Source organism: Lagenorhynchus albirostris, chromosome 21, assembly GCF_949774975.1.
Source record: "Lagenorhynchus albirostris chromosome 21, mLagAlb1.1, whole genome shotgun sequence".
Lineage (NCBI taxonomy): Eukaryota > Metazoa > Chordata > Mammalia > Artiodactyla > Delphinidae > Lagenorhynchus > Lagenorhynchus albirostris.
Window position 1 is genome coordinate 28,872,202 of NC_083115.1, and position 25,956 is coordinate 28,898,157.

Sequence of the window (25,956 nt, forward strand, 5' to 3'; positions counted from 1 at the left end):
ACTTAGCCTAACAGACAGCTATTCAGCTACTACTAATATCGAGGGAGAAGAGAGCAGCCCCTGACACCTGGGAACTCATCTGATGCTCCCAGCCAGGCCATGTGTTCTGTTGGACACAGAGGCTCTCGCAGAATATCCTCAGAAGAGGCCACGCGGAAATGGTGATAGAGACAAAAGCAAGGTCACCTCGCATCCCACACCCGCTTCTACCCAAAGCGGCAATGGCTGCTGTTAGCAAATAGGGCCTCCTTCTCGCTCTGGGCCGCCCTCTCTGCAGGTGAGAATGATTGTGAGGCTGAGGTCACAGAACTGCACCCAATCCAGAGCGAGCCCCCGCTGCCCGAGGTCCTCTCCAACTTCACCCCCCACTGTCCCCGTCCTCGGTCCTTCCTCACAGCCTCGTCCTGAGACGCCCCGTGGGTGCATTCTCCCTCGCTGTGATGTCATAAACCCAACTGGTTCAAGTTCAGTGGGTTCCCAGTGGTCACTGGCACTGTCATCTCCAAATGTCACCCTTGTGCTCCGAGGGTCCCGGCCATGGAGATTCAGACAAGGAGTAATGTAGATGCTTCATCCCATAACCATTTTCTCAAGGTTGCAGTGAGCATGCAGTTCCTGGTGAGCCTTTGGCGTGGAGGGGAAAGGCCAGACGTCCTGGTCAGACAAGGCTCTTCTCCTGCCCTGGTCAGAGCCACCGATGCCGTTCTCCACGTCCTCCTGACAGAGTCTCTCCTTGACCAAACCCTGCTCAGGCTCCCTTGAACTTTTCAACCAAGTCTACTTCCACGTTCCTCCCTGCATTGTCCAACTTTAGCAGGAATCCTGTTAAGTCAGTTTTAACCAGAAACCCTCACCCTCCATGTCTGATTACCTTCCCTATCTGATCAGGTTCCTCACCCCTTTCCAGCCCGCAGGTGATGTCTGACCTCCCTGGCCTGCCTTCAGAGAGAATCTGTTAGGTCAGTTTAGCCAGAATCCCCCTTTACCCCCTTTAGGTGCGCGGGCCTCTCACTGTTGTGGCCCCTCCCGCTGCAGAGCACAGGCTCCAGATGCACAGGCCCAGCGGCCACGGCTCACGGGCCCAGCCGCTCCGTGGCATGTGGGATCTTCCCGGACCGGGGCACGAACCCGTGTCCCCTGCATCGGCAGGCAGACTCTCAACCACTGCGCCACCAGGGAAGCCCAGCAGTCAATTTTGATTGGAAGCTTTATCTCTACCACCTTCTACACTGTGTTAGAGAATGACTCCTGTGTATATGTGTGGCATGTGGTGTTTGCAGGGGATCTTATCTAATCTAATCTGGTTCTCTCATTCTCTAGCTGTGTGGACAGAAGTCCAGAAGGGATGTGATGTACGCAAGGGTGTAGGTGTCAGAAGTGGGATTCCACCTATCCCGACGCCAATGACCAGCTTGATTAGCTGGTCTGTTGCTTTATCTCACAGTGACTGTGGTCAGATGAAGAAACTTGTCTCGGTCTTCAGCCCTTCCCTCCAGCTGCTGTCCCTGTGGGTGGACTCAGACTTGGGGGTGGATGTGAGGCAGGGCTCCACAGCGGGCCTTGGGCTCACCTTCGGCCATGGCATCTGTGTGCCGGCAGTGGCAGGATGGTTCTGGTCCCTCGTGGATTCCTGCTGACCCCCGTGCCCTGAGCCACCCAGGGCTCTGCCACTAGGATGGAAGCTTCTACCTGGGCCGGTGCCTAAGATCGGGCTGATGTTGGCCATGGTGGCGGGAAAGGGCTTGGTGGCCGGCAGAGGTGAGGCAGGCCGGGCAGGGCTGCCCTCCCCCAATCTCCTCCCAGAGACGGACATCGTCAGAGTTGCCCTCCCACCGTCTTGGTGTGAGGACATGGCCCCTTCAGTGGTGGCACTGAAGTAGAGTGTGGAGCTCTCCTGTCCTTCCCCTCCACCCAGCCACCCACCTGCACCCCTCCCCTGCACCCCAGAAGCAGCCCCGTCTCCTTCCTTTGGGCTGCCCTCCTGCTGCATAGCTGACGGCTTCTGGGCAGGAGTTTTGTCATGATTATCGCTGGCAAAAGAGACGTAATTTGAAGTTTCGTCAGCCTCTGCTCTGGGGACAACTCGAAGCTCAGAGCCTTCCTCTGAGGTTAGGGGTTTGTGGGGTGACAATGGGGGCTCTTTCTGGGAGGATGGGGGCTTCCTCTCCTGGTTGCAGTGTTGGCTCAACCCCCATGGAGGGGAACAAAAGAAGCCAGGATTGTCTTCTCCAAAGAGTGCGTTGATCTTTGACACATTTCCCGTTTTCAGGGCAAGTTTCACCAATAGCCAGTGGTGATGGCTGAGGAAAGAGGCCTCCCCAGCCATCTGGCTTTCCATCCCAGCCTGTGGGGGACCCCACTGTGGGCCGGGGGGCTTCCCCAGGCTTGTTAGCACATCACTTTCCTCTTGGCAGGTCCCCAGGCTCTCCGGCCCCTCCCCAGCTGGCCCCGAGGCCCGGGGAGGAGAGTCTCCCTCTGCTTTATCACCCCCTGCAACGCCACAGGACTTCCTTACAAAGCCCTGCCAGATGTCTGTGGATTTAGGATGTAGCAGGCTGTAATAAATGACCAGCGAGACGCTGCCTGAAAAAGAAGAAAAAGAGCACAAGGTTATCTTCTTTGAAGGCCTGCGTCCTCGCTGTGGTTTGTAGAATTCCAGGTTCTGCAATTTTGAGTGGAGTCATACAACTTGGGATCCAAAACAGGACTCGTTGGAGCACCAGAACTGGATATTTGGGGGGAATTTAAGTCTTCTCCAGCTCCCATAAGCTGCAACTGTGTCTACACCTGAAAATCTAAGAACGAAGTCTACGTCCTGTGGATTCTATGGCTTCGTCCTTGAGGGTTGCTCCAACCGAGTCCTCTAGACGTGTGTGTGAGAGAGAGAGACAGAGAGAGGTTTGGTAGAAATGATCATTTTACTCTCAGAAAACTGGGTCAGATACTCAGAATTCAACCATCTACTCACCGGTTGATGGATTCCAAAGCGAGGGGAGGGGGAGGTAAGGAATCATGTCAAAAACAAGACCCAAGCAGAGGTTAAACATACGCATCAAAAACCTCGTATCAAGGAATTTCCATGAACAGCAACAATACTTCCTTTGTGCATAAACATCTTAATCACATTGTTGTCAGGTTCATTTATTTTGATCAGAAGTGTTGGCTACGGCAATAATTCATTTAACAGAGCTTTCCAGTAATCCTCCCACGTTATTTCCAGCTTCCTGTTGTACTGGACCAGGCGCCTGGTTTCAGGGCGCTCGGTATAAACAGCGTGAAACCTGACATAAGCGGGGAAGGAGGGGGGAGAGCATCGGAGGGGCCAGGAAATCGCAGCAAGGATGGAGCTAGAAGAAGCCTAAGAGACGCCCCCTTGCATCCTCTCAGGGTACCTTTGGGGGAATGGAGACAGAATTCCTATGGGATGTGACCGAGTGTTGTTTCTGCAGGGGGCACGGCTCCGGCCGTTTCTATACGTTGTTCCAAGTTCTCACAGCCAGCGTGAGGGAGGTATTGTCACTCTCCTTCTACAGTGAGCCACCCGAGGCCAAGAAATGGGAGCTGACCCCCTTCCCCCCCATCCTGCAAGTCCCAGGTACATGTGTTCAGCGAAGGTAGACTCTCCCTGAGGCAGCGTGTTTCACCGGGTTCCTGGTTGCAGCCCCAGGCTGGCATGCAGTAGGTACTCAATAAATGCTTATCAAGGGAGCTCAAGATGGCAGCCAGAGTTGCTTCTTTATAGCCTGTGCTCCGCTGACTATAATTCATGCCCCATGTTCCCACTAAGGACTCCCTCCAGCACCACAGGGGAGTCAGTTCAGGCTGCCCCAGGAGCCCCACACATTTTAGGAATGGTGTCCGACATCTCTTTTCCAACTGGAGCGTGAAGCAGATTAGGCGGGGGGGACCTTTCTACGTCCGCCCCCGCTGTGCTCACAGGACTCAGTGAGAACTGGAAAATCCGAATGAGTGGTTAGGTTGCCCAGCTTCACCGTCCCTTCATCCCAAGTGTCACGGTGCCCACGCCCCCAGGAAGGATGGCTCGAGCGGTGCTGGGAGCTGCCGTGTGAGAGAGCCCGGCCGCTTCATGCCTGGGCACCCCGGGCACTTCCCTGCACCCTGGCGCCTGGCATAGATATTATTATTTTAAAAAGGACCAACCAGCTGTCCTACAATAGGCAGGTGGTTGGCACACTGAGCTTCATCCAAACCACGGACCAGTCCTCAGCAACAAAGGAAGGGATACTGACACACACGAGGGCTCAGTAGAACTGCCGGGGAATGGCGCTCCGTGAACCAAACCAATGCCCAAAGCCACACATTGTACAATTCCAGCTGCATAACATCGTTGCAGTGACCAAATCATAGAAATGGAGGACAGGTTAGCGGTCGCCGGGGGTTACAGAGGAGGTGGAGATAAGAGGAAGTGGATATGGTTTTAAAGAGTAACAGAAGGGTCCTTATGGCCACAGAAGAGTTCTCTCTGCATCTTGAATGTGTCACGTCAACATCCTGGCTCTGACGTTCTGCTTGTAGTTTTGCGGGAAGCCACCACTGGGGTATGGGGGAGGGATGCAGGGATCTCTCTGCGTTCTCTTTCCCCTCCCTCCCTCCCTCCCTCCCTGCTACCCTTCCTTTTTCCTTCTTTCCTTCCTTCCTTCTATTCTTTACTCTCTCTTTCAAACTCTCTCTTTCATGCACAATTTTGAAAATTTTCCCTGTTCCTTACCATAATACCTTCCATCCATCCTCCTAGATCCGACTCTCAAGTTATCTTCTCGGTGAATTACTTTCCTGCATCTCCAGCCACATTAGCCGTCCTTGCGTCATTTCTCACTTTACACTCTTTAAAATGTTTTTTAAAAAACAGTTACTGATGTGGAGATCTCTGTATTATTTCTGAAAACTTCAATCATCTCAAAGGTAAAAGTTTAATTTGAAAAAAGAAGGGCTGACTTGGCCACCGGCATCTCTAACGAGCCTTGGTTCCTGACAACGGAGGGGTTCGAGCTTAAAGACCACCGCTGGTTCGTGGCCCTCGAATACCTGTTTTATGGCCACGTTTATGAATCTGCTCCATCCCTGGAAGAGTCATCTTCATGTCTCCAAACGCTGGAAGCTCCGGGGCGTTTCCTCTCCCTGGTCAGTGCTACCCCGACGGGCCTGTCCAAGCCCCGGCTGCTGGCCACGTAAAAGGACCCTACTCCCCGCCACCCATCCTCCTGCGTCAGAGGTCAGGGCTGCCTGGCGGTGCCCCGACCCCCACGCGCTCCCCCCGGGACGTGGGTGGCCAGAGGCAAGGCCATGGGGCGCGTGGGAGCTCGGGCCCCGAGTTGTTGCGAACAGCAGGAGAAACCTCTGCCCTGGACCGTGTTTCAGAAGCGCAAGGACCCGCGTGGGACATTCGGGTGTTGTCCTGGAAGCTCTGGCAAAGGCTGCAGAATGAGGGCGCTGCCATTGCCGGGCCAGCGCGTGCTGGGGCAGGAGTGCGGGGAGGAGGCCGACAGCAGGGGTGCGTCTTCTGTTATTTTCCAAGTGCAGGAGAGGAGCTCACACCCGATCTGCTAAGCCGGGTTAGCGTGGTGGGCACAGCGTGGACCTTGGAGCCGTTCCCTCATCACGAGACGTAACCGATCACCTTAAACCGCCAGGCCCTATGGCTCTGCCACTCCCAGACCGCCTGACCTCGCGGCATCGCTTAACCTCGCCTTTGCCTCACCCCAGGCTGGGGGGAGCTCAGCCCCTCTCCTAGGGTTCTCGTCGAGACACCGCACGTGTGTGGAGCCAGGAAGGCCCCTGCTCTGCCCCCTGCGCACCCACTGCCTCGATGCTGGGAAAAGAGCGGGAGCTTACGTCCTTGACCCCTGCCAGCGCGCCAGAGAGGGTCCCACCCCCGAGGCAGCCCCTGCCTCACCAGCAGTTCCTCTGAGCACAGCCAAGCAAGGCAGACGGAGGCTGATCCGGTTTCTCGTGCCCCTATGGGAGCGGCCTTGCTGCCCGCAGGGCAGGGAGTTTCCCTGGTCTCCATCCAGCTGCTTCTGAGCACCGTTTCCTACCCTTGGAGGGAGCTTACTGTAAAGAAGCAAGTTGGCGTAGGGAGGGAGGGGCTAGGAAGGAGACGTGGGGTCTTACCGATCAGAAATCCAGACAAGACTCCGGCTACCGTCCACAGGCTGGTCCGCGACGCTCCCTGGAGAAAATCCGTGGCCAGCAGCACGAGGATGGTGTTCTCAAGCAGCATGACCTAGGGCACCAGAAGGAGAGTCAGCACGCTTGGTCGGTGCAGACAGCCTCGGGACGCTCCCGTCCTGCGATCCGCCGCAGCTCCCTTCAGGGTTGGGGGCTCTGTCCTCGTGCCCACGGGGCCCTCCTGGAAGCAGGGTCAGGGTCGAGTGAGCCTCCCTAGCAACGGGGTGTTCTCCCTGTTCTCAGTGCAGCTCATTAAAATGTCTGCAGAATCATAAACGCACAGGAAATGTAAGGGCACAGCTCACGAGGCTCGGGGGATTCCCTCCAGTGAGTCAGGTGGGGCTGAGAGCGACTTTTATTTCCTACTTTATATGCTCCATATTCTCATGTTACATTAACTGTATGCACCTGTTGGCTTTACCATGCAATAATTAAAAGTATCTGCAGAGCTCACAGTGACACTGAATTCCAGTAACCCATACTCAACACACTTTCGTAACAACTTCAGAATTTTGTTTTCGAATATTTACCTCTTTAAAGGTAAATCTGGCCCCTGGCCACCAGGTGGCAGCAGGGGAGGTACTCTTGCTGGCTGAACAGGGAGCCTTCCTCCCGGGCCATCTCTTACAGAAGGCTCTCCGTACCTCCCGTCCAGGCGGGCTTATTAGCTAAGGTTTCCAAAGCTAATAATTTTAAATATAAATTAATATAAAAATATTTTAATATAAAATATATCAATATAATACAAAATATATTTCTTAAAATAAGTACATAAACGGGATGTAATTCAAAGATGATGTATTTAAACACTGTGCAGGAGACATTTTTTTAAAACCCTGAATTGTCATACTATTATGCTAAAAGTCTTCCAAGGTTTGGCATAGCCATTCACTGGCATCATTTTAACTCTAGAAAGGTCAGATAAGGAGAGAATAAAAAATGATATTAGGGGCTGCTTAAAAATCCTAAGAATACCCACCTCCCCGTGCCTTAGGCTCTGGGCAGCTGTGTTTCAAGGGTCCAGCAGGTGTTATTTCAGTTCTAAACGGCACTGCCCAGCAGCCCAGCCTGCAGAACTTGGAGGTACTCTCTCTCCTCAAACCAACCACATCTCATCAGCTGTCTGGCCCTCTTAAGTTTGTATATGTCAAAACAAAACAAAAAAACTGGTGCAGACTGTGGAAAAAAAAAAAATCCATCTCCTTTTTCCCGTCCTTACTGCCATTTCACAGTTCTTAACTTGCTACTTCCTGTCAGGGTTCTACTGCAGTCTCTCTTCCCCACCATTGTCGGGGTGACCCGTTTCACCTGCACATCAGGCTTTGTCGTCCTCCCTAACACACCTGGAAACAGCCCCACCTCCACCCAGCGTCGAGTGTCCACTCCTTGACAACGCAGCCGTCCTCTCGACAGTGTGTCCCGATTCTCCGGTCCAGGGTCACCTTCCTACAGGCTGCCCCCTAAAGGACTGTGACTGTTGATGTTATGTGTCTACTTGACGGGGTCAAGGGATGCTCAGATGCTGGTAACACATTACTTCTGGGTGTGTCCGTGAGGATGGGAAGAGATTAGCATTTGAATCAGTAGTCTGAGTAAACATCACCTTCACCCATGCAGGTGGGCTCCGTCCAATCTGTTGAGGGTCCGAATAGAACAAAAGAGAGGAAGAGGGAATTCTCCTTCTCTTCTTGAGCTGAGACATCCACCTTCTCCTGTCCTTGGACACCGACCTCCTGGTTCTTGGTCTTCTGGACTTGGACTAAATTACCACGGGCTTCCCTGGTTCTCCAGCTTGTGGATGGCAGACCGTGGGACTTCTCAGCTTCCATAATTGCATAAGCGAATTCCCATGACAAATCTGCTCTTACCCATCCATACACATCCCATTGGTTCTGTTTGTCTGGAGAACGCTGACAAATGCAATGACTTTCCACTGGCAAAGACCCTCTTCTTGACCAAACGACTCAGACAGGCTCCCCTAAGCCCTCTTCTGGACGAGGCCTCAGCCTTGGCCTATAAAAACTGCAGACTCGTGGCGGAAAGGATTTTGCCCACCTCTGCACATTAAGAGACCCGAAGCAACACCACCATAGTTTCTAACAGCTCAAGGCTGCCCCCCTAGCATGATGACCCCAGCTGCAGTTAAGTCCCTGCTTAAGAAAGCTCAGGGCTGCCAGAAGAACTTACCGTTCATTCCAGCCAACATCTGGCCATAGGCAGATGGGCCGTGAACCTCCTCTTAGGGGCCGTTACCTCAGAAAGTCTGCGATTATAAATCCTTTCTCTGTCCCTTTGAAACGTACATCTTTTACCACCCAGAGCTGTCTTCTCCAGGACCTGAGGACCATCTCTCTGAAACCCACACATCCCAGGAGACGACTCTCCCAGCCTGTGAGCCCCTTGCTCTAAGGTGTGTGAACACTCTTCACGACAGAGACGGGAAGTGTGTTTCTCATCCCGAAAGTGCCAACTAACACCCCAGATGGTGAGGTCGCACTGACCACACCCCTTCACTCCCCGACTCTGCTGGAGCCCACGCTGTCCCATGCCATTCTCCCTTTAAAATATGCAGTCGCCTCTGCACAAATTGAGGTCGGGGTCAGTCCACGCTGGACCCCTTTCCTTGTTGCGACTGACTTAATAGAATCTGTTTTCATCGCCGTCAACTGGCGTCCGGGTGTGTTTAACTCAGTACCGTCCACACTGGCTTTCCTATGGCCTCCCCGCACCCCGTGGCCTTCATTTTGCTTCTGCGTCTTTGCCACTCCACACTTGAAACTTCTGTAGCGTCTAAGTTCTGTCTTTTCCTATTCAATCACTCTGAACTCAGTGGTCCGGTGACTAGGACAGCTGCAAAGAATTAAGCATGTGTTTCCCTTCCTTATGTAACAGCCCCCAGAACTCCTGGCACAAGGGTGTGAACGTGACAAAAACAAAGAAAGAAAAGCAGCAACTGTGAAACGTCTCCTTACGTAGTACTGCTTCTCAGGGCGCCCATGGGCATCGGCACGTGAACACGCTGCTCCGGTGAACGGACGATGGAAAAGTGACCCTCAGGTTTATTCACGGTGCCTGGGGGCGGGGCCCTGCCACACACTCAGCCCTCACCCCCCGCAGTGAGATGGGCCTTGTTACTCCCGGTTTCCAGATGTGGAAACTGAGGCTTGGTGGGGCTCTGTGACTCGTTCAACATCACAGGTCCTCTTCGGTCTGTGGGCCCCGTGGTCTATGGGGTCACCAAGCTCTATGGCGCTCTCCTAAAACCAGGAGGTGACCAACGCCGCCCACCTGCTGCTAGACAGGAGCTGCACCTCCAGGCTCTTCTCTTTGTTCCCCCCTCCATCCTGGAGCGCCTGCACCCCTGAAAGTCTCTTCAACTTTTTGTATTAGTAACAGCCACTATTTGCTGGTTATTTCAGCCCAAGTTGTTTATTATTTAATCTTCCCAGGGACCCTGAAAAGCAGGTAGGTCTTACATCACTGTCACAGGGACACCGAGAGGTGGGTGGCTATGTCCTGATGTGCTGATGAAAAAATAGGTCCAGAGAGTTTAAATTCTTGGCCACGTCATTTGGTGACAATTAATGGTACAGCCAGGGTCCCATGTAAGCCCGTCTGATTCCAGAGCCTGTGCTCCGAAGCCCTGGCTGGTCCTCTCTCCTTTGCCGTTTGCAATGCAGTTCAACATCCCCCTTCTCATCAAAAGTGTCCCCAGTCATCCCAGTGGGAAGTGACACTCCTGTGGAATTCAGACGCTGCTTTCTCTGCCAGCATTTGTCCACATTCTGCCTCTTTTTAAAACTTGTTTGGGTAGAAGCTTATCTCCTCCATGGGACCAGAAGCGGCCTGCAGACAGGCATTACGTCATCTTTGTGCTTTTCACACTATCTAGGACCACAGCTGTAACTCAGTGATTGAGCTGATTAACAAGGGCATCGCGTATATGACACAGAATAGAACTGTGATTGTATTCATCAGATGGGCTGACGTAGAGAGCGGCTGAAAAACATCGCCAAAGGCGCCACAATCCTTGCCGCAGTAACTACGTGGAAACGACTGGACGTCAGGTTGCTATTTTCAGAGCCCATCATCTCTGTTCAAGACTACAATTCCCTTTAGATTTTTTCCTAAAATTAAGCTATTCCTTCGTAATAGATACGTGTGCTCAAGCGCACACACACACACGCATGCACGCACACGTTCCACGTATACAGTAAACGCTGGGATTAAACAAAACCGTCATCACCACTTGCCGTGTAGAACGTGGCCATCCGGCTTCGGGAAGGGCTGTCCCAGAAGTTGAGGTAGCAGAGGATGTACACGGCACCCGTGAGCAGGTTGAACAGCCTCCAGCGGCAGGTGCTGTCCACGATGTCACTCTGCTGAGCCACGAGCCAGAACGTCATCACCAGCCAGTGGGCACCTGCAGAGAGCGGCCTCGGAAGTCAGGGTCCTCGGGGTGGGGGTGGGGCTGAGGGAGGAGACGGGGTGGGGGTAGGGCAGGAACTCGGAAACCAGGGCCTGTAGCCCTCCTCTCTGTTCTGACTGCATCTGACTCGGCACCCAAGAAAACAAATGAAAACCCAGAAGAGATTCAAGGGCCACAGAAAACCCACACTTTTTATTTTGATCCTCATAAAGGGTAGCTGACCTAATTTGGGGATGAGCAAACAAAAACTAGCTTCAGTAGCACTCACTAAATATTGCGTACTTAGGCCTTTTTAGTTCCAGAAAGTGTTTAAAGAGGCAGTGACAAAACTGATTGCTCACTGTTTTTTAATCCCTGCTCGAAGGGCTAAAACCCTCCACATCCAAAGGAAAGATCTCTGTGCAGTCCAGCTGTGATATTTGTTCCTATAGTTTAGGAGGAATAATGTCATACTGGAGTTTGAACTGAACTTTTTTTAAAAAACGAATTAAAAAAAGCTAATGTCTCTTTAGGAACACAATTTCTTTCATAGATTTCTGCTTTCTGCCAATAAATGTATCCGTGCTTGTTCTAGGCTCAAGTCTAAATATCTCTCAGTGCTTCTTGTTCCTGCTTGTAGAGGGTGTTCCCTGATGACCGGAAGAGATTCCTCTCTGGGCAGGGACACACAGGCCCCCTGCAGGCATCCTGCATCATCAGGCAGACTCCCTGTCATCACTGATCAAACCAGGTGCGGCTAGACTGAGGGCTGAGGGGGGCTTTGGATTCAGTGGAAATGTCCTGTTTGAAACAGAGAAGACGGCTAAAACTCAGCATTTGAATAACATGGAGGGCTTTGGGAGGCTATGAGTAACAGCACAGTATGTACTGCACGTTTCTGTATTGCATCAGGGCACGTGGGACCCTGTGCCTCCCTCCTGTTTAAGTGTCAGTTTTACTAAGGATTTTCAGCCCATGATACAGAATGTGGAGCCCTCACAGCAGCTAAGGCTGCGCTCTGGGGCTGGCTGGTCCTGTGAGCGCTGGGCTCTCTGAGCTGCGGGCGCGTTTCTCCAAAGAGACCCTGCATGCATTCCTCCTCTCCCTGGTCACTCGTGGGCTGAATCTATTCCTCCACATTCTTGAACTTGGGCTGGCCGAGACCGCTTTGCCAGGCAGAATACAGCAGAAGCCATGCTGATCCAGTTCTGGGCCATTCCACCCCCTTTCTCTTGGAATGCTCAGCTGACATGTCCGAATCCAGATGACTTTGCCGAAGAGAAAGGGTGGAGGAGCCCTGGGTGCCAGACGTCTGTACAGCCAGCCCAGTGGCCCCGGGCAAGAACCCCCGGCGGAGCCCAGTCAGCCCTCAGAACCGGGGCTGTTGATCATGAATGGTTCTTTTTTTTTTTGCGGTACGCGGGCCTCTCACTGTTGTGGCCTCTTCCATTGCGGAGCACAGGCTCCGGACACGCAGGCTCAGCGGCCATGGCTCACGGGCCCAGCCGCTCCGCGGCATGTGGGATCTTCCCGGACTGGGGCACGAACCCGTGTCCCCTGCATCGGCAGGCGGCTCTCAACCACTGCGCCACCAGGGAAGCCCTATTGATTTGTTTTTATAGACACATGCAAAGTACGATTAAGTAAAAGGTTGAATAAGAAAGTCAAGTCTACTTTGGTTTTAGGTGAAAACTACATGGTGGTCTGCTACATTATCATCTGTAATTTTAGCAAATATTTTATAATTTAAAAACATTTAATAATTATAATAAATGAGTTATATTGTGCTCAATATAAGCGCTCAATAAATACAAGGAACTATCACATTCTTATGTTAGAAAACCCATCTTTAGACTGGTAACAAAAAATGCACAACAATTTCTAAAACAAACGTGATGGTTATATATATATATATATATGTGTGTGTGTGTGTTTTGGGTTTTTTTTGTTTTTTTGCGGTACACGGGCCTCTCACTGTTGTGGCCTCTCCCGTTGCGGAGCACAGGCTCCAGACGCGCAGGCTCAGCGGCCATGGCTCACGGGCCCAGCTGCTCCGCGGCATGTGGGATCTTCCCGGACCGGGGCACAAACCCGCGTCCCCTGCATCGGCAGGCAGACTCCCAACCACTGCGCCACCAGGGAAGCCCCATGAATGGTTCTTGTAAGGCATTAAGTTAGGGGTGGTTTTTCAGGCCCCAATAGATAGTCGGAACGTACGCTCAGCTCACCTGCAACAACCAGAACCCAGACGCGGTAAACTTGGAAGAACAGAACCAGACTCAGAACGCGGGCTCCCACCATGCCCATCCTCCAGAGCAGCTGGCAGCCGAGGGCCGTCCACGGCATGGAGAGGTGACCCGGCTTCATGGCGCCCATGGCACGAGCATAGCACACCAGGGCCCAGGACAGCACAGACCAGGAGCACAGCGCACTCATCCCTGGAAGCGAAGTGCACAGGACAGCCTAGTATTTACAGGACGTTAACCCTTAACAAAATCTGACTTCTCAGAGGGCATCGTCCCCTCCGTGCAAACACGCACGTCTTTCTCTGCTCTGAAGAAATGAGGGCGTGCAGGAGAGCTTTCCTCTGCTTAACACATGGGCGCTTGTCCCCTCAGGTGGGCTGGGCTCTCCGTGTTCACCCTTTAAGAAAAGCATCCCAGTCACTGCTCCTCAAGCACCTCTGGTTTATGACGAAGCAGATCCTAACGGCTCTGAACGTGCTATTTCATCCCAAACGCACGTTGCCATTCAATCCATATAAAGGAGGTTTAATCAGAGAAATGAGACCAGGATATCCAATGGTTCCAGCCCACAGGAGAGAGCCTGCACCCTGGAGTGAGAGCCAGCAGAGGATGCACGTTTGCTGGGGCCCGAGTTGCTCTGTTTTCATGGCTCTCGAGGTGTGAGGCTCAGACTGCAGAGTTAGTCCCGGGGGAAACAGACACCCTGATTTCGCAAGAGGCAGCACGCGGCACCTTCCCAAGGTGCTTTCAGGGTCATCTGACTATTTCTGTCCCATGGACTGAGCCCCATGAAGGAAGCCGACCCCCGGGAACTCATCACCGCAAACAAAAGCCAGTATTAACCATTCCCTTGGGCTGCCCTAATTCTCCCAAACAGGAAATCTTAGGTTGCCAGGTTTTGCTAAATAAGGGGTTTCCTTCTGTCCGCCTTGAGAAGTCGGACAGTCTGAGGTCAGTGGTAGGAGACACTCACCCGGCACGATACCAGTGAAGTCCGAGGCGAGAAAGATGTATGTTTGAAGCAGCAGGTGGGGCCCGACCTGCAGCAGGGCTTCCAGGAGGCGCAGGGCCGACAGGTCGGCCTCCTGCATCCGCAGCTGGCCCCAGGCGGGGGCCTCCCCTTCCTTCCGGAGAACAGGGGCCACGGCGTCCCAGTGCCTGAGGAAGAGGAGAACCCAGGACTCAGAACCACACCGTGATAGCTTAAACAGGAACCCCCTTCTCTGGTTTATTGCGTAGAGACCGAAAGCTTTCCAGGGGTTAACTGATCACATCTACACCCCAAGTCCCTGAGCTCTGACTCCAGAGTGAAGGTAGCACGTCTGACCCAAGTGCTGCAGCAGGTGACCTTGCCCAGCAAGGCCCGGCCAGCGGAACACACTCTGGCCACACGTGGAAGGGGTGCTAGGCCGGGAGCCTGGACCACACAGGTTTGCTGCGGGCTCTCTCTTAGCCCTGCAAAGTTTAGCGCTAACCCTGAACTACCTCCCCGGCCCCAGGGCCTCTCGGGATGGGAATTAATCCACTCCCGCTGGACAGCGGGAAGGGCAGGGCACCATCGTGGGGTGTGCAAGGACGGGCTGCCCTGGCTGCAGGGACACACGTCCAGGAAAGGGAGTCAGTGCAAGAGAAGAAAAAGGAGGAAGTGCGCCTGTTTCATTCTACTTCCCCCAAAACCCACCCTAGAAACCTTTCTGATGCTTCCACCTTACAAAAGCCGTCTGGAGGTACCGTGGGTCGCTGTCCCGCGCCCCCAGGAGGGTCGTGCACGTATAAAAACGACACCGTTCCCCAGGCACGTGTGGGCTCTGGGGACTTCGGGTTTTCACAGCAGTTTCCCACTCACGTGCCCAGAAGCAGGAACACGGTGATCCCTACACCTGCCTGCAGCAGGGGCTGGAGTGCCTGCCAAGTCCATGTGCAATTGCGAACTTCTGTCCTGTCCAAGTTCAGAAAAACTGGGAATCGTTTTAATTTACCGACTCCTGAAAGAGAGCTGAGTGCGCCTTTCAAGTTACCCCGAACGCCCCCACCTCTGATCTCCGGCCAACATTTCTACGGCCAGAGCAGAAGGGGGTCCTCTTTGAAATGGCTTTGTTCAGGGTACACAGGGCCCAGGAAAGACACTTAAGAAAGACAGCTTTCCTCTTTCATGATTTGGATCCTGGAGTGAACTGATTTCTTACTGAGTCTTTGAAGCCGTGATCTCTGACCCAGATATAATGTTAAGAAAAAGCATATGGGGCTTCCCTGGTGGCGCAGTGGTCAAGAATCCGCCTGCCAAGGCAGGGGACACGGGTTCGAGCCCTGGTCCCAGAGGATCCCATATGCCACGGAGCAGCTAAGCCCGTGCGTCACAACTACTGAGCCTGAGCTCTAGAGCCCGCGAGTCACAACTACTGAGCCCGCGAGCCACAACTACTGAAGCCCGTGTGCCTAGAGCCCGTGCTCTGCAACAAGAGAAGCCGCCGCAGTGAGAAGCCCGTGCACCGCAACAAAGAGCAGCCCCCGCTCGCCGCAACTAGAGAAAGCCTGCGCGCAGCAACGAAGACCCAACGCAACCAAAAATAAATAAATTTATTTTTTTTAAAAAAAAGCATATGAAGCTGAATACGGGAGCTTCCCTTTCAGTCCTGAATCCTCCATTCTGGGGACGTGCCAATCTCCCTTCCTACCCTCCCAGCCGCCTCCATTCATTCCATGTTCATCCTTATTGGGCTGCTCCCACCTGCTGGAGACTGCAGGGGGTGCAAACGAAATTGAAGACCTTCTCCGGAAGCCCACGATTCAGTTGTGGAAAGCAAGCCATACACACGCGAGAAGTTTTAAGCAGGAAGAAAGACGTGTGAAAACGAGAGGGGCGGAAGGGGTCCCGGGGAGAGAGGAAAACATATTCAGGGAAAGGAGGGACGGGCATACTCAGGACAGGGACAAAGCCTGAGGGAGCACGGTGGCGCCGGGGGGGCAGGAGAAGGGCCACTGAAACGGCGGTCCATCCTGGGGCAGCAGAGGCCTCTTCTGGCCCAGCTGAGGAGTTGGGTGTCCCTCCTGGACCAGTGGGAAATGGAGAACCAGTGGGAATGTGATTCACCTGGTTTTTGGAATCGCGTTTCTGGAACCTGCTGTAGGCGGAGGGACTCAGGCTGAGATCACTGGTTAGGGGGCTTCGGGGGGCCCAGGTGAAAGCGGAGGTACGGGGCGGTGAGTGGGAGGAGGAGGGCGGAGGTGGGAATGGATGCCCTCCTTCCAGGTACTCACCAGCTCCTGCCCGGATTTCTGGCCGCCTGCCTGGCCCTTGGACTCTCCCTTCTCAGTTCCTTTCCTGTGCCGTCTCTAAGGGCCTTATCTGACCAGGTTACTCCTTTACTTAAACCTTTCCAGTGGCTCTCAAACCCCTTACCTGGTGGACAAGCTCCTTCATGGTCCAGCCCAGTCTGTCTCCGTCCACATTGCTCTCGTCCAGAAAATCCTTACCCCGCACTCACAGCACAACAGACTTCTAGTTTTCCAAAACCACCACTTCCAGCACTTCCTTCTGCAGCAGCTTTGCTGTTGCCTGGGTCCGAAGTGCCTCCCCTTCCCACGTGCTTCCAAGTCCACCTCATTCTTCAGCCCTCCCACGACGGCTCCTGTGTCCGGATGGCGGTTCCAGACGTGAGCACCATCAGAGTCACCAGGTGGGCTGTTGAAAGACAGGTTGCCCGGCCCCAGGCCTAGAACTTCTGATTAAACAGACGCGTTTGGAGAATTATGAGGAGTTTGCCGTGATGCCATGTGGGTCCCGGTGAAGCTCGAGAATTTGCGTTTTTAACGAGTTTCGGGTGATGAAGACGTCGCTGGTCCAGAGATGCACCATGGCAAACCCTGGGGCTCCCAGCATCCTGTGAACATCTCTCTCTTCTTCTAATTCACTGTTCCAGCTTTGTTCACAATTTGGCCTCGGACTGTGCCTTAATCACGAGTCTCCAGTCCCTTTGGTCACACAAGGTTAGTAAACATGAACGAATAAATACCGAGCATATTGAGCTGTGTTGATGATGGTCTAAGATTTCTTGTTGCACTAAGGACAACATGCACTAAAAACTGACGTTTGTTAACACGTTTAATTAAACTAACTTGGTCTTTGGAATGATGTCTCTCAGCATGCTCCACTGAACAGCTTAAATAAAAAACCAAACGTATCCGCTTCCCCCGGAATAGTCTATCGTAGCCCCACAAGGTGAAGAATTAGTGATGCTCCTCTCCATCTTAACACTTTATGGTGACGTGAAAGCTGAGGCAGTGAACGGTGGAGGTTTCCGCTAGGACTGTACATTTTTTTTCGACTTTTTAAAATTGCGGTAAAATGCACATAACATAAAACATACCATCTTTACCGTTTTATGAGTACAGTTCAGTGACGTTAATAATTTAAATTTCATAATTGAATAGATTATTGACAATTTGCAATAATTCATAACGGTGTGCCACCATCACCACCATCGTCCTCTGTAACTCTTTTCATCTTGTAAAACTGAAACTCTGTCCCCATTAAACAATAAGTCCCCGTTCCCTCCTCCCCCGGCCCCTGGCACCCCCCATCCTACTTTCTGTTTCTATGAACCTGACTACTCTAGGTGCCACATGTAAGTGGAATTATGTATTTGTCTTTTGCGTGGCTTACTGCATCATGTCCTCCAGAGTCATCCACGTTGTAGCATATTACAGAATTTCATTCCTTTTTTCCATTGTATGTACAGACCACATTTTGCTTATCCATCATCTGTTAATAGACATGTGGTTTGTTTCATGTTTTGGCTACTGGGAATAATGCTGCCAGGAACATGGGTGTACAAAGATCTCTTCCAGACCCTGCTTTCAACTTGTTTGGATATATACCCAGAAGTGGAATCGCTGGATTATCTGGTACTTCTATGTTTAATTTTGTGAGGAACTACCATTCTGTTTTCCACAGTGGCTGCACCATTTTACACTTCCACCGTCAGTGTGCAGGGGCTCCAATTTCTCCACATCGTTGCCAACACTTGTTTCCTGGGGTTTTTTTTAAACAGATTGATGTTGAATAGAACTTTTTTTTGTTTGTTATCTGGAACTTAGATTATGCAATCATTCCAGTACCTATTTAATTAATTAATTTATTTTTGCTGTGTTGGGTCTTCGTTTCTGCGTGAGGTCTTTCTTCAGTTGTGGCAAGCGGGGGGGCCACTCCTAATCGCGGTGCGCGGGCCTCTCACGATCGCAGCCTCTCCCGTTGCGGAGCACAGGCTCCAGACGCACAGGCTCAGCAGTTGTGGCTCACGGGCCTAGTTGCTCCGCAGCACGTGGGATCCTCCCAGACCAGGGCTCGAACCCGTGTCCCCTGCATTAGCAGGCAGATTCTCAACCACTGCGCCACCAGGGAAGCCCTGTGTTTTTCTGTTTTTTTTGTTTTTAAATTTATTTATTTCTGGCTGTGTTGGGTCTTCGTTGCTGCCCAGGGGCTTTCTCTAGTTGCTGCGAGCGGGGGCTGCTCTTCCTTGCGGTGCACGGGCTTCTCATTGCAGTGGCTTCTCTTGTTGCGGAGCACAGGCTCTAGGCGTGTGGGCTCAGTAGTCGTGGCTCGTGGGCTCTAGAGCGCAGGCTCAGTAGTCGTGGCTCGTGGGCTCAGTAGTTGTGGCTCGCGGGCTCGAGAGTGCAGGCTCAGTAGTTGTGGCGCACGGGCTTAGTTGCACCACAGCATGTGGGATATTCCCGGACCAGGGCTCAAACCCCTGTCCCCTGCATTGGCAGGCGGATTCTCAACCACTGCGCCACCAGGGAAGCCCTACGTTTATGTTTTAAGTCCTTGCCTTTTTTACAAGCCACTTCATGAGGTTTGCGTTTAATTGGTTTTTTGTTGTCAGTAGATTCTTCTGCATTGCGTTACGACCCCTTTCTAAATGCTGTTTGTATAGGGCTGTGCAAACAGAACTGTTTTGGCTCCTCCTACAGGTGCTTTCGCTGAACTGCAGTTTTCTGAGCGGCTTCTTTGCTGGCCCTGACTGGGAATCGGTCTTGCGAAGTTCCGTGTGGATGTGCTGAAAGACACTCCATTACCCAGTGTCTTCTTTGCGAAAGCCCAATACGCTGGTTGCAGGATAGGGAATAGATTTCTTGTTTTCTACTTTAACTTTCAAAGTTTTCTTCTAAGGAAGTAGATTTCCATTTGTTTGGTTTATTTTCTATCGCAGAAGCATTGCGAAACCATGTAGCTTCTTACGCTTGTTACAAAACTGAGAGACAAATCTGCGGTTCACCGTGAGCAAGGGTAATTGTGCACATTCTGGCGTTACCTTCTTTTCCAACATCCCCTTCCGTTTCCTGACTCTTCTCACTTCTTTTCTTTTTTCATGCCTTTTTTTTTTTGTCCTTTTAAATTATACATATATATTTTTAGTCACCTTAACTTTTTTTTTTTTTTTTTTTTTTTTTTTTTTTGGCCGCACAGAGCAGCATACGGAATCTTAGTTCCCTGACCAGGGATCGAACCTGTGTCCCCTGCAGTGGGAGCGCAGTCTTAAACACTTGACTGCCAGGGAAGTCCCACTAACTTCTTTTTTTAAATAAGAAGAGATATAGATGACTAGTTGTTTTTACCCATTTTAGTTTTTTTTTAAAAAATATATTTAGTATTCATGGCATCATCTGAGAAACTTGGGGAAGATGAGCGGGGGTCAGTATTGGACACCAGCATGGAAGTGGATACATGTGAGCCTGACGCTGCCCCATCTCTGAACAAGGCACTGGATCAAATGGGACCAAGGGTCCCCCTGGAGCCCCAGAAGACAGATCTATCTGACAGTTATTCAGGAGGCTTCTCTCAAGTGACTGGCCCTGACTTCAGTCTTCTTTTGAGCTATGACATGTTTGCTTAGGGGAGAGTTGATTCATTTTTTTTCAATAGGTGCTCTGTCCTTGAGGTCGCAAACTTGATGACTATAACGTACCACGTGGTCCCTGGAAGGACCGGAGCCCTTAATGGTTTTCATACCAAGTTGGGCAGACAGAAGGGTCAGCACATGTGGGTAGCGCCCAGTACAGGCTCCGATCCTCCCTGAGTCCAACAGGAAAGCCAGCTCTGCTCTCTTCCCACTGGTCAGAGTCCTATCGTTTCAGAGGAACCACATGGCTTGAACACAAAGGCTCAGCTTTAGGCAAAACTGCTGTAGCTGAGAATGCTTCTGCTGCCTTTAGAGATGTAGGGTTCCAGCTCCGAGGGCCCCAGAGAAATTCGGGTGGTTGGGTGATGTCTTTATCAGAAGTACCCTCTGCCTCCAAGCTGAGATTCATTCCCTCCTCAGACGCAGCTGGGAAATCAGAAAACTCACTTCAGCGCCTCCAAAGAAAGCCTTGGGCATGGCTTGAAGGCATAAACCACCCAGGACAGCCAGCAGCGCAGCCCGAGATCTGAGACTTGGCCGTGACTCCTGATAGCCTTTCTATCCTCAGCGTCTACAAGTTCATGTGCTCTTGAGCCGGAGGCCGTCACCGATCTGATCTCCCAATTTTCTCCCTTTTAAAATTCCTGGCAACTCTATGGGATTACGAGGCTGCTGAGAGCTGAAATTTGCCCCAGTGTAAGCTCACTGCTGCATCTCCCCTGACCCTCCAGGAATCCAGGTATCCCAGGGAAAATAACACCTTACCTGCTGCACTCGTGGGCCAAAGCCGGGCCTGCTGAGCGCTAGGCCTGCCCAGGATGCCTTTTTATGGAAAAATGTGGCCCTGGCACCCAAATGGCTTCTTCTCGCAATAAAAGCTTAATGCAAATGTTACCGGGCCGACCCCACTGCTGAGTCTGCTTAAATCTGTGTCACCCTCCTGGAATGAGGGAGTAGGTGTTTACATGGACCGGCCCTAACTGAGTCACTTTCCATGGCTCTAAAGGCGAGACCAACTGAATTAAACACGAGCACATAGGATTTGGCCCAAGTCAAGAAAAAGCTTTTGAAGGCTCCTTCTGGTAGGAGCCCCTTGAGGATGCGCAAGGAAGTTCAGGCTCGGTGAGGGGACCAATATCAGAGCAAATGTTCAAAGAGGCGGCTTCCAACGTTCTCCCAAGCCTGCACTTTTGTGACCCTAAGGATGGAACACGTATGCGCAGAAGAACCCTCCTATCGCACGTGTGAAATCACGCTTCAGGGTTGAAAGGGGCTGCCTTACCGCTTCCACACGCCAAGCTGGAGGAGGTGTAGCACCACCAACGAGCAGCGACTTTGATGTCCATCTTCTCGGAACCAAAGGTAGCTCAGGCCCTGGACCAAGAAGCCAGGTAGTAGCACAGAGAGGGTCAGCCACCCCCAGAGGAGCCGGCCTGTGGTGAAGTAGTAAACCACGGTGCAGAGGCCTGGGGACCAGAGGAAGGACCAGAGGGTTAGTGGAAGGCAGGAGGGAGGGACCAGCAAACGCTGTGTCCCTACAGCCAGCAGTGCTGCCTGCTACACCTAGCCTGGAGTGGGCAGAGCCCGCGGGCAGTCTAGACCGGAATGAGGTCGAATGAAAGCGCCAGAGCTTCCCAGAGGATCCCAAAGGCCAGACACCATAGCTGTACAAAGGGACTGTTGGATCGCACAGGACAGCGTGCAAAAAAAAAACCCCACAAACACCTGGTACTTAGTAAGGGCTCAAAAATGTAAAACGTCCTCTCTGGGGGCGGCTTCATTTATTTTATTTTCGAGGGTTGTAGGATAGGGTCAGGGAATGGAAAGAGCTTGATAAATCTAGGTTAGGATCCGCCCTCCCTGACGAATGACAATAGACGCGGGTGCTTACCTCTGTCCAGTACTAGCAGGTGCTCGGGACTCACAGTTACTGTTTTACAGGACTATTGCTTGGGTTCCCCAGTGTTAGAGTTTAACATGGATTTATGGGCACGTAAAGCTGTGAACTGCAGCGGTAAGAGAGCGCTGCCCCAGGTACAGACGGGAACCCTGCAGGTTCCCCGAGAAGCCATTCCTTGGTGCCCAGGCTCTGTCTCTTGCGCTAACCACCCGCCACACAAGGCAAACCAGGAGCCCCAGGCACCAGAAGCCTCTGGGGGAGTCACCGCCCTGCCCAGTCTGAGGAACGCTGAGGCCCAGGCGTTCCTAGCTGGGAGGGAAGGAGGACCCCACGCCCGCGGGGCCACCTGGGGTGGGTGCTGAGACCCGGGGTCCTGTCTCATCTTAGCCCTGCTCAGTGGCGGCGCTGGACCCCGGAGCTCTGGAGCCGATCTCAACGTGGGACCTCCTCTGGGCGCCTCTGAAACCTCATGGCGGGGACGGCCCCGGGGGCCCTTCGTGGACCGCGGTTCAAACAAGGGACCCGCCGACGCGGCGCGGGGGCAACTCCCTCCCAGGAAAAAGTGCAGAGCCAGAGCCTGCCGGGGTCCCCAAGTGCCTGCGAGCTGGGGAGTGGCGAGGAACGCTGGGGGGTCTGGATGCTGAAGCCCCGTTAATTCCACTCCCCCCACCCCTCCCCCCATCTGCGGGGGCCCCGCGAGGAAGAAGCGGCTGCAGGGAGCCGGGCGGCAGCGGGCGGAGGCCTCCGCTCCGGCACCGAAGGAGTTACAAGTTCAAACTGGAAAGGCGCTGAACCGCCCCGCCCTCCGTCCCCGCCTCGCCCGGCGGACCGCGCTCCCGACGCGACCGCCGCGTCCCGCGCCCGCCGCCTCCGGTCCAGCTGTAGACGGTCCTCCCTCCAGAGCTCCGCGGAAGCCGAGCCCAGTCCCACCACAACCTGGCCCCAAGCGGCTTCCCCCGCCGTCCAGACCCCCAGGCCGGCCGGATAGTGGGGAGAGCAGGGCGCCCCCAGGCCCGCGTGCAGCGCCTCGGGCACCTGCGGCACTTTGCCGAGTCCTGGAGGCCTTTCTGGAGGGAAGGGGGGGCCACGTGTGCCACGACTCCTGCAGAGGATCATGCACCCACTGGAGGGGGAGGGGGGAGGATCGTGCACCCGCCGCGGAGGGGCCCCCAGATACACGGGGACCACGCATGCAAGGGGGAGGGGGCGGAGGGGGTGCGGCATTCATCCTCGGGGGCAATCACGCATCCCCGGGAGGGTCGTGCATTCGCGGGGATCTACCAGGGACTGGGCGGGTGGGGTGCCACCGTGCGTGCACTGGCGCGCAGTGCTGGGCGCAGGCGGGGAGAGGCCGCCGCCGTGGCCGGGGTGGCGTGTGGGTCCCCGGGCGTCAGGATGGGTCGGAGGGGTGAGCGTGGCTTGCCCGGCACTCACGCGCGCTCTGCTCGGCCGCCAGCAGCAGGGCGGAGAGGCCCAGGACCCCCGCGTGCATCCTCTGCGCCCGCCGCGCCGCTGGCCTGCCTCCCGGGCCCCCGCCCCTTCCCCTCCGGCCGCCCCGAGACGGGGAGGGTTCCGGCCGGAGACCCGACTGCAGGATGCATTTCGGCTGAGCCTTTAGGCGCAGAGTGTCTCGTCCTGGGTTTTCCCGAGTAGCTAGACGGGTCGGAGGGAGGCAGGGAGGGGGGCAGAGTTGTCTGCTTCCTAAGCAGGGAAAGTACCGATTACACCCGGCCTCTAGATGTGCGCAAAAGCAGTTCCTCTGCCGTCCCCCAACCTTATAACGGGCCCTGGAAAAGTACTACGTGAACCTTAGGACCGCAGGTCGGTGGTCAGCAGGAAGTTAAATTGGCCACCGCCTCCGGAGCCGCTGAAAGGCAGTCTGGTCAACCACTAGGCAGAGAGCACATGTAGGTCTATGGAAGGAGTTGAGTTAGAACCGTTCATTAGTCTTTTCAAAATCTTAGAGAGCATGTAAACTGATATCTTCTGTATCTCACTCTCAACTCCATCCCAATCTCTGTCCTCACAAAAGGTTTTTTTTCCACCTGGGCTTCAGGGTTAATCAAGATTCCCATGCACAAGGAGTAAACCTGCCCACTGGAAAACCTTCTTCCAGAACATACATCTATCTATCTATCTATCTATCCATCCATCCATCTATCTAACTGTGGTGTAAAGGAGAAGTGGTATTTAGTCATGGTGATGCTGAGATGAAGTTGGGATCTTTAACTTTTAAAGCAGACAGTTATCCAAACTATTCCTCCTTTTGATTTGGGGGGAGTTTTCCACCTCCATCAAGGATTTGCCACGTCCAAACCATCTTGCTGCGCTGATCCCACTAGTTTAATGAGATGGAGTACCCCCTCCTTCCCTACAAAAGCCCTGCAGGAGAAAGAGCCACAGTTGAAGAACTTACATCTTGAAGGAAAATATATAGAGTTGGGTGACCCTATAAATCAAGTGAAGCTACAAAACTCATGATTATTTTCCATTTACCAAAGTAAAACCTCAAAGTCAGACGTCTTTGGCTCTTCCCTGCATTTTCGATGTGATTCTTACAAAATGCTTTATTTCATTGAAGGTAATGTTGATTTATCCTAAGAGGCTTCCTTCCCTCCCTTCCCCACGACCAATTTTCCACTCACTTTTCAACGCATTTCTGGTTTTCTAGTCAGAACTTTGAATTCTGATCTTCCACGTCTCTCCCCATTTCAGAGTCTCAGTTCTGTGATACAGATGATCAAACCCCCTGTAAACCTTTTGAGTCTCTTCCCTCTACATCAATACAAGGGAGCAGGTTTAAGGTCTGGGTTTCCATACCTTCAGGTTCATACCTCATTGTTAAGAGGCCCACTCCCTCGGGTGTACTACAGCCTCCATTTTTACTGACTTCCAGTCCCCAGACCCTCTTCTCCTGGTTGTCCTGCAAAGGGAGTACGTCACAATGTGGACCCACTGGGAGAAGGACCCTCCTCCACTAGTAAAGGAATAGAAAATTGAAGTCACGTACAGAAATTGCGATTGAGAGTAAAGGGGGAATCGTTGTGGTATTCCATACTTTGCTCAAAGTTTCAAGTTTTAGAAAAAAATGTTTCCTGAATTCCTAGGTTTTTGGGGTTTTTTTTTTTTTTTTTTTGGTACGCAGGCCTCTCACTGTTGTGGCCTCTCTCGTTGCGGAGCACAGGCTCCAGACGCGCAGGCTCAGCGGCCACGGCTCACGGGCCCAGTCGCTCCGCGGCATGTGGGATCTTCTCGGACCGGGGCACGAACCCGTGTCCCCTGCATTGGCAGGCGGACTCTCAACCACTGCGCCACCAGGGAAGCCCACTAGGTATCTTTGAAGAATAAACATGTATCCCATTTTCATATGTTAAAAAAGAACCCCGTGATTTAAAGGTTAGGAGGAGGGTCTTTCTCCTGGGACAGCAGCAGTTTGAATAGGAGCTACAGTCGATGTCTTCTGCCTCGAACCTATGGGAGGGTTTTTGGAAGGAAAGGTAGAAAATAGAAAACTTCATGGAGAAAGGGGTTTATACTGTCCCAGGAGAATAGCCTCAGCTCAGAAAATAGTGGTTCCCACTCTGCATCAGAGCCATGGGATGAAAGAGATCGTGATGTGGTGTGAGGGGGAGGAATCTGCAGAAATCTTGGAAACTAGAGAATCATATATCACTAAAGTGTAAACATCTGACCCCATATCTAAGCCTTTTGAGTTCGATTGAAACAAATCCCCACAGATTCCTTCCACCCTCTCGGGCCCACGGGTCTGCCGTGTGACTTTGCCACTTCTCTCATTAAGGGCTGGACCTTTCTCTTCACCCCCAGAATTTGGCCAGCCTGCCATTTGCTCTGAGCAACAGAATGTGGGAGAACTTATGTGGTAGGAGTTCTAAGCCGAGCCCACTGGACCTGCAGCTGCTTCTGTCTCTGTCTCTGTCTCTCTCTCTGGGAGTTTCTCTGCCTCTGCCTCTCACTTTGTCTCTGTGGGCCTGTCACTCTCAGCACCCGAACCTGTGAAGAAGCCTGGGTCAGCCCAACCAAGAGAGCCCTGAGTTCCCCCCAGTGACTAAGCTTTAGAGAGGTTTCTTCCCGACTCCAGGCCCCTCTGCCACTCAGACAAGCTGCAAAGGTGCCCCCAAACACACCTTGTGAGATGCTGCCCCCCTGTGGTCACCATTGTAGGGGAACAGCTCTGAAATCCCTTGTCCAGCTAGGAATGCCGAGCACAGGCACATGTATAGGTCAGCGTAGATAAATCCCAGTGGGACGTGCACGCCTCTGGGAAGGGAGTGTGCACATCACCCTTCCTGGGCG

General features: G+C 52.9%; 1 protein-coding gene across 1 annotated transcript; it reads right to left on the reverse strand.

The window, feature by feature from the left end:
- Positions 1–1,281: 1,281 nt before the first annotated feature.
- XKR5 (XK related 5) lies at positions 1,282–23,139 on the reverse strand. The gene is made up of 7 exons (XM_060136567.1): positions 23,077–23,139; positions 21,025–21,208; positions 13,817–14,001; positions 12,826–13,035; positions 10,443–10,612; positions 6,133–6,244; positions 1,282–2,583 (listed from the first exon to the last, which is right to left on the reverse strand). Exons 1-7 carry the CDS (start codon positions 23,132–23,134, stop codon positions 1,454–1,456), a joined length of 2,049 nt encoding a protein of 682 aa, XP_059992550.1. The 5' UTR covers positions 23,135–23,139; the 3' UTR covers positions 1,282–1,453.
- Positions 23,140–25,956: the final 2,817 nt, after the last annotated feature.